Genomic DNA, 13,305 nt, shown 5'->3' with positions numbered 1-13,305 from the left:
TACACTCTTCTCGGGATTCAACATAATTTATCCCTGAGATTGAGTCCCGAGTCGGAGCTTGAAACGTTGCCCATTATGGAAGAATTAACCCGGTGAAAATCCCGAGAAGAGTTTACCCACACTACAAGGGATGTTGAAATTATGCTTGCAGCAGAGGGATGATGCCTCCTTTTTCGGCGGTACTCACTTGGTTCCATCACATTCAAATCATTTTTAATTTTGTTCATCTAGTTTTTACTCGGAAAAGAATCGAGAACCGCAGATTTTATAACTTTTGAATTAGCAATCTTCCTACGGGGGAGGCAGACCCCCAAAAGTGGGTCCCTGTTTCTTCAACTAACACCACACATTTCCCTCTACACTTGCATTGATAATTCTTCTTGCCTTTTTTCATCAGACAAAAGTATAGTCTTTCACCCCATTAAAATGTAGCCCTTTGATGACACCCTTTGATACCTCTCTTTTCGTATTCACAATAATTAGCATCTTTTTCTGTTTACGTAAGTAATTCTTGCAAACCACCTTGGATGTATCTTACAAAGTTACTATTTTTGCGTCAGCTAAAGTTGCGAGGACGATCACTGCTGTTGCTTGGTTCTAGCATATACCTCTATCACAGTTGCCCGATGCATTTTCCTCGCAGAAGTTCCAGTTTACGTTTAGTCCTTAATGCTTATGTCATGAGGAACGTAGAGAAACAAATCGGCAGATACCTCGTAAGTTTAATTTTCTTCGGATGAATTGATGAAGATAATTTTTGATACTATTTACCCATACAAGACTTGACGATGTTGACTCAACGCTCTCCGACGATTCCATTTTTTTCCTCAGTTGCCGAGTTTCATTAGGATTCAATCCAGCAGCCATAATCTTTCGTTTCGTCCCCTTATCTCTCAAAATACTTCTTCATTAGGGACGAACCTTTTGCTCCTTCTTGCACTTAAACGCAAAAATATCGCATAATTTCAAATGTTCCTTTAAAAGCGTTTGAGTTTTGTACTTCAATAAAACTCAAATTTTGGCCTATTTGCATTTTCCGTACGTCCGTTCCGTTTTAGTCTTCCTGTGGTACCGCTAAATCCATTTAGTCACACACATAATGGAAGAAAAGCACAGTTCGCACACCTTTATAGCCACTCGAGAGGCCTCTTCATAGACCGTAGGCTCCTTTCCTGCGTTCTCGGATCTAAAAATATTTCATCACTTCTCTAAGTGTTGGTAATATCGATTTGTTTAACGCCGACGAGGCGCCAAATAAGGAACAAGTCGTCTCACGACGCATCCTTTTTTACTTTCTACCATCTTCCGATTTACATTATCCAAGATGAACGCCCTGCTAGAAGCACACGCGGGATGAATTTTGCTGCACTCGAGGCGTGGGAGGGGGAGAAGCGAGCGGGGAGGGGAAGGGATCGGCCAGCCGCTCTTGTTTCCGCGACGCTGCGTGGGCGTTGGAATATTTTCTTCGCGGACTCAAAATAGGCATTTTGTGGCTAAACGGTGGCAGATACGTCAAAATGCACGAAATTTTTGCCCTAAAAGGGCAGTAACTCGGCAAAATCTATAGAGAATGACCATAAAATATTACCTTTTTTGAATTTCAACCTTCCCCCCCTAAATCGCATTTGAGCGAGGGTCAGGGGTTCACCTAGAGGTCTCAAAATTTTCAGGCCTTATTTTTGATCGGTCCCACAACTTTTTTTCATTGGGCCAGATGGATTTGAAAAAAATCGATTTTTCCGATCCGCCCTACTGTACAGTAATCTTGTGACAATTTTTTGATAACCGTGATTCAATTGGGTGGGATACATGCTAAGGGTGAAATTTGTCTTGATAAATATTTAGCCCTCAGCTAACTTCTTCCAGATAGTGAAGCTGACAATAATCAGTGGAAACGTGGTACTGTAGACTCTCGTTATTACAAAGTTCACGGGACTGAATGAACGGAATAACGAAGTTCGTATGAACGTTTCTTTTAGGAATCTTTAGTTCATAAAGCTATGCAAGGCATCAAGAAGTGTAGTTATCCTGCATAATGCAACACTGCCTTACACTTTTGCATGAACTCACTATTGTGATGAACCAATCTAGCAGCCGAGGCCGAAAAAAATCGCTGTCCGCAGAAAGGAAGAACGGGCGAAACGCTGAAAAGTTCCTGAATTCACATCTGATTAAGTGATACTTTGTTCAGATTATGCCCAAAGTATGAGTTCCTTTATGCCACACCACTTCGCATCGGCCAACTCTAAAGGCACCAAGTTTGAAATTTCGAGCACGATTGAACTTTTCCAATTTTTGTGTCTCTGAAAGTTCGTAAATCATATATCGTAAGAAGAGGACTTACACTACGTCCAATTTACAAGCCATAATGAAGGGCCACCATGATTTCACAGGAATGAAGCTTATCATATGATGTTGCGTGCATACTGAAGTATCTCCTACTGAAGAATCTCCTACAGAAGAATCTCCTACTGAAGAATCTCCTACTGAAGAATCTCCTACTGAAGAAAGAAGTATAATTGAAGCTCTTGTGCACAGTGCATGAGGAGAACTTAAACATAGTGCAATGGTTACATCGTAGCGTAATGTATATCCACCTAAATGCCGTTGCTTATTCATGGAACTTTTTAATAAAGTTCTTTTTGTAGCTGGGACCGGGACTTAAGTTCATAATTTTGCTTCCTAATAACGAGAACTTCGTATTAAGGTTGTTCCTAATAACGAAGGTCTACTGTATAGTGAGTACAGCATATTGCGAAAATCGCATGACAGCGAGTGATTTTCTGGGAATTTTGAGCTCATGTTAAACCGAGCTTCCACTGCACTATGCAGTATTCTGCTCCCGTGATTATCTCTGTTCTTGATGGAACATAATCAGAAAACATATCAAGATGCATGATGAGCACTGATTTTAAGAAAAATATGGAGTTTTTGAATAGCAAATTTATTACAGTAGAACTTCTTTAGCACGATTTTGAAGGGACCACAAAAAATGAACGTGCTATCCAGGAAAACGTGCTAGCCAGGCAAGTAGATAATAGAAATAGGGGTTATTGCAATCTGTGGAAAAGTCGTCATAGCTACAATTAATGTTTAAGTTCTCGTAGGATCGCCTTCCTGAACTCTTTTCACATTTAAAATCAAGAAAATTAGTGCTTAACTGCCAAAAATAACCATGTGAACGAAAATCACTGTTTTCATAGATTTCTCAGAGACAATTGCTAAAAAAAAGTTTATCATCATCCTCCCGTGATTCGTCCTGTACTTTTTAATAAGACAAGTTTAGCTAGGTCATTTCTTCTTTCTCAGAGGTTACTCGTAGAAAATGATGATAACCCAGAGTTAATCAATTGGTTGTTTTAAAAAATCATAAAAATTGTGCTACATTTTCTTTACCATTAATCCCGGTAATAGCCGTACTCAATCGTACTCTAAATGAACCCATATCGATGAATATATCGATTGATATATCGATATTGATATGATGATTAATAAGACATTAAAAGATTATTACAAGCAGATTTTTATATTCCAAATTTGAAATTCTCCAAAAAAAATGTTCAATGTAGTCTGCTTTCTATTTCTTGTCCTGGGATCGAGGTTTTTTGCTTTAAGTTTCGCGTGGCGATCCAAAGCATTGTCTGCTTCCGCAATACTTGTCAAGTAATGACGCGCATATTCTTTGCATTGAGAAATGCATTTGGATGCATCACATTGATAGAGAAGTGTGGGATGAATGTAAGAAGGTCAATGGCAGATAGTAATTAAGTAACTAATGAATTCGAAAATTACTAAATTATATTAGTAAAGTTTCGAAAGTTTACACACTCAGAAAATACTAGGAAACGACTTTCGGGGTGCTTCATGGCAAATAATTGAGCATACTACCCAGGAAAGCGGTGCTATTTCTAGCGTACTAACCAAATAGTTTTACCTGTATTTCGCTCGGATGGTACCAGAACTGGGAGAAATCGTCGTGCTAAGGAGGAACGAACACACCAAGTTCCACTGTATTTGTTATGTAAAAAATAGAATTTTAATGCATTTACTGATCGATAGTTTGTTGAACAATGAATATCACTGCAAGGATAAATTGAATTTAGTCTTCACACAGTATTTCCTATCTAATAAGACAATTTTGCAAGACATCAGAAATATTTATTATTTAATCATGATTATTTCTAAAAATAAAGTTTCCAATTTAGATTCATTTACTTCCGGATAAACATAAATTCACAAATTACCCAATTGTTCTATTCTCCATTCTATGCTAACCTAAAATAGATGGGATTTTTTGTAGGTAAAGGCTATAACAAGTCGGTGTTATGATGAGTGCTTTTCAGAGATCTTCAGCACTCTTTATTATGGACTTCTACTCTAATTTTGATGCTAGGCATTAGAGTTATGATGGTACGATCCCCAAGTCTCGTAAACTACTTTCAGAAGTCCATTATCACTCCACCCTGACAAGGTTCTTCTTACTGGAAATGACTTACATCTTTGCTTAGTCAAGCTGGTGGAGTCAGTGTAGATATGGAGATGCAGTTAGTTACCGCAAGTAAAATATGGCAGTCAGCAATACAGTTAGTTACCACTAGGGATTTGCGAGAAGTGCTTTGTGATCTCGAGTGGAGTGAAAACTACTCGCAAGTATCGAGTCGAGTTGAGGTTGGTCATTTCTGGATCTGGCGTTATGACAATGTATACACCAACTTATTGCCATTTTTCCAATCCCCTTGCAAATTTTCTATTCTGAATGCTCATTCTGTTGTAAAAAGGAAAAGATAATGGGAATGTTGATGGTAATTGTGACAGAATTAGGAGATGAATGAAAATAAATGTTCAGTTCCATAAGTACAATTGAAATGAACTAACCTCTAGTAATGTGTTGTCAATTTAATTAATAAATTTATCCAAACTGCTGGAAAGGGCCCTGAATAAAAGCATTTGCACCATTCTTAAACAATTCCATCAGTACAATTGAAATGAGCTAACCTCTAGTAATATGTTGTCAATTTAATTTATAAATGCATCCAAACTGCTAGAAAGAGCCCTGAATCATTGGCACCATTGTAAAAGCATTGGCATTGATAAAGCATTGGCACCATTGTAATAAAGATAAAATACGTAAATTAATCATGTACATAATATTTGATTCTTTCAAATTCTCATGCAGAAAAGTCAATTGTTCTGCATGATTAGGTAGCAGGTTTTGACGTCTCCATGTTATAGTATTACTGCATGCAGAAAATTGTCTTTCGCTACTCGTGTGGCTGGACAAGTACTTTCTTGACAAAATTGCTCTCTTTGGGAACTCTGGGAATTTTTATTAAAAATTAAGTCAGCGATTTTTAGGGATCTTGAATCCTCATGAAATTTAATTAGGCGATGCGAACGAATTATAGAACTCAGCTTTAGATATAAAACCAAATTTTTTTCTTAAACTCTCACTTTGTTTAATCGACCTTAGGGACTCTTGTTTCGTTAGTTCAAGAAGGAAACAAAACGTAGCAAAGGAGTAAACGAAAATTAACATTGGACATAAGTAATATTCAAAAGGACAAAAAGATGGCTCTATCTGTGACATCAGACAGGGAAAATCAGCAATGTCCGCTAAAGCCGAAAAGTTACATGTTTATTCCTATAAATCTAAGCAAATTTTACGTATTCTCCCGGCGTTGGAGTTAAGAAAGTAGGGTAGGGTATAAAAGTATCACACAGTAAAGTATGAGTGACGCAGAGGTTTGCTCCCATTATTCCGACTAAGCCGCCCGGTTGGAAGACGGTTGGCCACCGCGGCTGATGGGTTTTTGACGCAGACATCGACTGCTGACTGCTATGTGTACAGCAAGCTGAAACTTCAGGGCCAAGGCATTCGGAATGACTTATTGACTTAAACAACGATATTATTACATGGGTATCTTGATAGCACCTCCTGTCCGCAGATTTCTGAACTCAATGGCCTTGACAGCTCTGTAACGGAAACGACTCGACTAGACATTCGTAACACCACTCGAAACACTCGAGCCGTGTACCCACCACTCAACTCGACTTGAATTTTCGAGTACTCGCACATCACTAGTTACCACAAGTAAAAACATGGGAGTCAGCAATGCACTGAGGTCACAATGCACAAAGCACAACACTTGAGTTAAATATGTCTTACATTGGCAATTTAGAGAATAAAAACGCACACAAGAACCTGATCCCTCTCCTTGTCACCTCTTTTATGACACTAGAAGGAGTTTGATGTCGACAGCTTTCGGGAGCAGCTTCATATTGCACTTTGTCACGCGAGCTTTCGCCACTCTTCTTCTTCTTTCATCTCAAAAGCCACTCATCTTCTTCATAATGCAACAAATGCTGCATCGCACATCCAGTCGTGATGTCATTGTAGTGTATTTACCATTTTGTAACAGCATGAGCATATCGACGGCTTGGTAGCCAAAGAATATTGCTTATTAGCACAAGGAAAAAGAGTGTTTAGCTATGTTCTCCTCAAATGAATTGCTCTGTTAAATTAAATGACAAATAAGTTTTAGTAATCCTACATTATTTTAGATTTGGAACTAGTATTAGTGAAACATAATTTGAATTCAACCATAAGTCGTGTGCGAAGGAAATAATGGTATTTGTATTGTATAAACATGTCTTTATATTGCTCAAAAATCTATGGCTCAAAAAAATACTCTGGCTAATGAAAGGATCTGTGAATAAACAACAGAAATAGAGTATAGACCATCCGCACAACACAACTCATTTTTGCCATCTTTTCGATCGAATGGATTTTCTTGGAGCAATCTATACTCATTTTCATTCCTGTATACAAAACTCTATAAGAAGATGTAGTTTCTCTTCAGTTTCAATCGAACAACATGGCGTGGGACAACAACGTGGTTTTGGAGGTTGGTGATTTTGATCTGTACATGAAAACCTCTGCTGCACTGAATTGTTGAAGCCTTAACTTTGTAGAATTCCATTATGTGGTTGGAAGAAAATTACTTTGCTTTTCTACAAAACACACTTTATTGCCGACTAGTTTCGGTACACTGTACCATTTTCAAGACTAGTGATACACATAAGATTTTGCCGGGATATATACTCTGTGGTTGGGTGATTGAAGGGGTAGGGGAAAACCAGAGGTAGTTACAGAGAGGAGCGTTGGTTGGCGTCACAGGGATTTTTTGGGGTGTAATAGTGGAATGTCTAGGAGGGGGAGTGGAAAGGGAAAAGGTGGTCATTAGCAATGGGTTCTTTCCTCTTTACAATTTTTAAAATTTCCAACTGTTCCCTGATGTCCAGCTGTGTTCCTTTCTTGACTCGGTGCAGCAATTCCGGGGTAAAATCCTCTTGGTGGCCTTCCTCTCGAAGATGGGTAGCAAATTGGGACATCCCAGTGTTGTTGCAGTAATCGCGCCAGTGTTCCTCTGCTCGTACGTTCAGACTTCTTCCAGTTTGTCCTATGTATTTGGAGTCACAATCACCACACCTTAATTGGTAGACCCCGCTCTTGAGGGTTGAGTCAATGGGGTCCTTGACTGAAGGTAGCATGCTTTTCAGGTTAGAATTATTGTATAAGGCCGGTTTTATGTTGATTACTTTGAGTAATTTTTCCAATTTAATAGAAGGTTGGCCTAAATATTTTATGCGTCACCATGACTGTTGATCCGTGGGGGTGGTAGAGTAGATACCTCTGAGTAAGATTTTTTTTCTTTTTGCTTTCAAACTAATCGTTGATCAATTTTTCGGTGTAACCATTGGCTACCGCGATTTTTTTTATGGTGGTAATTTCTGAAAGGAGATCTGAGGGCTCTAAAGGGATCGACAAAGCTCTATGCAGCATGCAATGAAAGGCTGACAAAGGCTGACCTCCCCCCTTCCCCTTCAATCACCCGACCACAGAGTATATATCCCGGCAAAATCTTAATGTGTATCACTAGTCTTGAAAATGGTACAGTGTACCGAAACTAGTCGGCAATAAAGTGTGTGTTTTGTAGAAAAGCAAAGTAATTTTCTTCCAACCATATAATGGAATTCTCAATTAAGGCCTCAACAATTCAGTGCATCAAGTCTGCTAGCACCGCAGTACAGGCCAAGTAATTCGGTGATGTTACTGTGAAGATAAAGGGACTTATGTGCAGCATTATATAGCCGGTTGAGTTTGTCGAAATTTTGTTCATTTCAATTGCCGAGTGAAGCCCAAGTTCGTTGATGCGATTGATCGTCACTCGGTTTGTACTTATGAGGAGCGTATATAGGGGGACTAGGCCCTCCTGAAATGAAAGAAATTAAGTATAAAATTAAACACCATAGTCTGAATTAGTGTTTTTTTTACAAATTAGAATTTTCCGATCACACCTTGAATATGTAGCGAGCATGTGGGATATGGTGTAGAAAGACTAAATCCGTGATCTGAAAAATATGCAAAGGAAGGCTGCGCGATTCGTCAAAAACAGCTTCGGGCGTACAGACAGCGTTACCCAGATGAAGCTGTGAGCCGCTGGAGAATCGGAGGCTGCGCGCTAGGCTAAGATTGCTTGAACAATTGAGAATGAATATCTTTAAGAGCAACACAGAGGACATCGTATTAGAGCCACACTATATTTCCAGGTCCGACAGCAACGATAAATTACGAGTGGTATTTTTCCGAAAGGATAGATATGGGAATTCGTTTCTCCCCCTAACCGGGACCAGGAAGGACTTGAATAAATGTTAATCGTAACTTTTTGAGCATTTGCTTTTTATATTAAACGGCTGGTGTCATAACACCCCCCGCCGCATTCCTTTTTAGGCGGCTTGCTGGGTAGTATGTAGCTGTAGTTGAATTGAATAAATGAATCATGTGCGAGGTGATATCCGTGGCATGCAATGATACTCCGTCCTACGTATTACCGTTCGTGTTTCATGGGATTTTTTTAACGAATTTACCGAACCTTTCATTGTTGTTGACCCTCCCTACTATTAATTCATATTACCTTACTTCTAAACACGAATAGAGTGCGCGAGAAATAAAGAGAGGCATATCGGACGGACGTAAGTGAATATGATGAATTTTTTTGACGTTCATCTCGTCGCCAAGGTAACGCTCTAAATGTCTACTTGTACTTATGGGTAAACTTATGTTTAGAGTTGCCAGTGGTCCATCCCGTCACATTGAACGTTAGGCATGGGGCCCATGCCCGATATCAACATCTATTTACGCCACTGCTGTGCTCGATTCGTTGTTTTCACCTTTGCGGTAAATGTAGGAAATTGCTTGTGCAACCCGTAATGAGAAAGCTAGATACTTTAACTACATTTCGTGGATATTTTGCTTATATTAAAATTTGGTTGACAGTATCATTTTCGTTGCAAATGAATGCCTAACCCATCTCACGTTCCTTCCTCCATTCCTTACCGAACTCAGCGAGTCCCGTTTTATTTTCGCTAATCGCGACAAAGTCGATAAATCAATCTCGTTTTTGAAATGTCTCGTATGATGTCATCTCTTTTTTTGCGTTTATTTTTAGAATCTCAGCGCCGTATGTATTCGGCGAGCCTTTATTCACATGGCGCGCGGATTTCAGCTCGTATTGATTTTCTGCAAGTTGCGAATGTTATTATTGTTTTATTTTTTTGCTTTAATTAATGAGTCACGCCCTATGTCTGAAAATCCTTAATGTAAAAGCTCGCCGGTTGTATTGGATAAGTTTTATTATTTCCATGGTGACTCTGTCGCATCCGACTACAGATCCAAGGCTTGAAGTTCCGCATGCATATCATGTGGGTTAAAGTTTTGACGCCTGAAGGTCATTTTATCTATCAAACCTCCGAGACGTCGGAGGAGCAATGACCTATTGGCATCGATGTTAGTATTCGTGTGGGAGTTTCTCTTTGGCTTTCAGTCGCGCATAATTGATTGTAGTGGGCGTTCTTTGCAAAAGTTTCATGGGCCTTTCATCTTCACTTCCGTGGTTTTCCTGTGACATCCATTTCTCTAAAATAGAAGTGGATTATTACGACAATCTAGTCTGTCTGTCGCTTGGTTGAACTATAGGCAAATTGTATTGTCTTGATATTTTGAGTGCTTGCGTTAATATTCTGCTCTTGCTCCGAAAAGCACAAAAAGAGGAAGTGCGTTTTTCGTATTTAATCAAATCTGTACAGAATTTCCAACGAGCCTTTAATCACAGTCCCTTGATTGCTCAGCGTTACGGCATTTATGCACCCTTTTTTTCGCCGAGTGAACGTGCGCCCTAGCGGCAGGTGGAGAAACTAAGTACCAGACGAAGCAAGCGTTTTGAAAGGGTGAAACTGTTTATCAAAGGAGTAAGAAATCGTCGTAATGGATTGGAATTACGGATTTTTTTGCATCGTAGCGGTTGAAATGTGTTTTGTGAATATCTGTAGCTTTATGTATCCGGAGTGACGTGCTAGAAATGCGATGTGTCCTAAACAGATAACCTCGGCCGTAATAAAAGTTCAAGTCTAAAGTTAATATTTTATTTATCTCCACGTGTTAAAGTGGAATTTCACCGAAGCGACAGGGGAAATTGAAATATTAATTAATTTTGACGTTAATGAAAATATCTGTTGGTGTATTCTCATTTCGTCACCAAAAATATTATCGTTTTGATTGAAAGTGGCAGAAGAAATTTCGTATGGATTAAATGATAGAAATATTTAGGGGCGGATCAGGATTCCTTTCTTGGGGGCACAACAAGGCTCTATCCAGGATTTTGTTCTGGGAGGGGGGCACAAGGATACCTCGTAATACAAAGCAAGGGCAATGATATTGGGACCGTATTTAAAATCTAGCATATTTTTTAAGGGTCTGGGTGGGGGGCGCGTGTCCCCCCCCCTGGATCCTCCTATGGCAATATATTTTACTCCCTCTTTTTAATACAATGCATTTAATGCTTGTTTGTATTTACGAAAGGCCTTATTTAATTGTTTTGATACTTCCCTCTGTAGTTCATCGCCTATAATTTCAGAGTTGTGGTATTAAATGTCATTTCTATTCTGTATTTACTTGCAGAGGAGCCGGTTATTTCAGAGGCCCGTGGTTTGTCACACCCCCAGAAATACCCCATGCTCCCACAAGACTTTTCTACAAGCAAGAAGTGTTCCTGAGTACTATTGAAGACACCAACCCTCTACTTAGCATTACTGGCAAATGTGCTGTCCTCGAGCATGCTGAATATATATCATGTAAGTTATTCATGGACTTTGCTATTAAATGCATATTTGGATTTCTCTCAGTGGTCATTGGAAACGAATACCCTCGATAGATACAGATTGTCAGTCCTCTGTAATTGGCCTCGTTCTGTTTTTGGATTGCATTAAATAAATAAATAAGAAATCTTGATCATTAGAAAATAATTGGACTTGCAATGCAGTTCCTTTAGTTATATGTTCTCTACCATTCAGTATATCAATAGTATTAGCTCCTATCCTGAAAAATTGGAAGATTCACCAGTCACCTTTGAATGCACAAGGTCTTGTTGCTATTTTTTTATCATCCATGTAGATTGAAAGAGCATCCAATCAGGCTAATCATTTTAAAGTTATATGCCCATCAAGAAATTCCATAATATTTGTCATCATAAACTCTATGTGATTCTAAATCATCTTTAACTTCTTTAATGCTATATTTTTTCGTATCACATTATTGTCTTTTTTAGGATGCTTTTCATCAAGTTGATCCTATGTTCTACCCTTCGATTATTTTGTCAAACAATAATGATCAAACATTCTCCTTCTTTGCCTTCCTCATTTAAGCATCTTCTTGTCATTATTCTGTCCTCTGGGACTGTACTCTTCTCTGGGGGGTGTAGGTTTTCAAGTCGGGTCCTTCTTTTTTTTTTATTGAAGTTAGAGTCACGTCCAACATCAGGATTGTTACAGGTCAGGGAAATCTGGGAAAAGTTGGGGGATTTGAAATGAATTGGGTATAAGTCAAGAAATTTGGTTCATGGTGTTAGAGGAAATTTGTGTGTTGAATCATGAATCAAAAGCCCTCTTGGCTGGTTTAAGGCCTGCCTTTTTGTATTTTATAGGACTGAAAATAGTTTACCAGCTACAATTTTCTTTGTCTGTTCATTGTTAAGAAGTACATTGTTTGTGAATTTAAGTATAATTTATGAATATTTTTTCTTGTTGGCTCCTAGTCTTTGAAATTTTCATTTAATGATGGAAAGGAGTGAGTGAAAAAATGTGGGACAGTGATGATTTTTGTCCAGGAAAAGTCTGGTAATTGGAGTTAGGGAATCTCGTAACAACTCTAAAAATAAAATTGATTGAACTATGGGAAAGAGCTTCCAGAAGATCTTTGGGATGGGACCCAGCCATGAGAGTTATATGGAGCAGAGAACACAAAAACTCTGCAGGAGAAACAGCAGCATTAATTGACATGACCAGTATATCATAACAGATGCAGATCACATCAACTGATGTGGTTTATGCAGACTGTTTTTATCTCTTCCAAAATTTTGGTTACTGACTTATCATGTTAATCCTTTCGTTGCCTTTGTCGTTAGATTTTCTTTGCCTAAAAGATCAGCTAAACCAAATGGAAACCATTTATTCAGTTTCTAATGAGGAAACTCAGTGGAATAAAACTCAGTGGAAACATTGCAATGTCCAATTGTGCTAATCTTCACGTACTGTTCAAAACTCTCATATTTGCTGTTGGAAGTCTGCTCAAAATCTTTTACTTTTATGCTTTGCCTTGCAGTCTTTGTTTTGGTGAGCTTGTACACTTGATTTTATTTTAGTTGACCTTCTTGCGATCATTATTTATTTCGTTATATTTTGTGTGTTGTATTCTCAGATTTCTGTAAGGTGAGGAATTATTTTAGTATGAATGTTTTTTCACAGGTCGCCCTACGGAGATCCCGGAGCAAGATGTCTATGTTTCTGAGTCTGTGTATGATGAAGCAAGAAGACAGGTCAGGAGATTAACACGTGAGGGCTTGAAGAAGTATGCTCACAGCAATGCTGTGACAGAGGATGAAATATACTTTTTCAGGAGACTCATTAACCCGCCAAAGGTGAGTTTTGGCTGCATGTTTTTTGTATCACTACAGTTGGGCAATTGAAAACAGTGGAAGCAGTGGTCTTATCTGGTAAAATTTTCCACACGTGCTTCACTGCTGGGAGGAAACAGAAGACATTGTTTATCCAGGTTTCCCACGCGACTGTGAAAACCAAAACCGTGAGTAAGCCGTGGATTCTGTCTACCGGGAAAAAACCTGGAAATAGGCGTGAAATTCATCGTAAAACCTTAAAAACCTCTCACACTTGATTGTAGATCTACGATTGACG

At 38.8% G+C, this 13,305-nt stretch overlaps 1 protein-coding gene across 13 annotated transcripts in view; it reads left to right on the top strand.

Moving 5' to 3' along the window:
- Positions 1–13,305, top strand: part of LOC124167310 (protein polybromo-1) — a 116,357-nt gene that overhangs the window by 60,101 nt on the left and 42,951 nt on the right. For all 13 annotated transcript variants that reach the window (XM_046545274.1, XM_046545267.1, XM_046545265.1 and 10 more), the window contains exons 24-25: positions 11,018–11,190; positions 12,859–13,031. In XM_046545274.1, coding sequence (XP_046401230.1) covers positions 11,018–11,190; positions 12,859–13,031 — 346 coding nt within the window. The remainder of the gene's footprint in view (positions 1–11,017; positions 11,191–12,858; positions 13,032–13,305) is intronic.

The sequence above is a fragment of the Ischnura elegans genome, chromosome 10 (genome assembly GCF_921293095.1).
Source record: "Ischnura elegans chromosome 10, ioIscEleg1.1, whole genome shotgun sequence".
NCBI classification, from domain to species: domain Eukaryota; kingdom Metazoa; phylum Arthropoda; class Insecta; order Odonata; family Coenagrionidae; genus Ischnura; species Ischnura elegans.
Note: the sequence above shows the minus strand (reverse complement) of the source record. Positions and strands in the feature narration are given on the sequence as shown.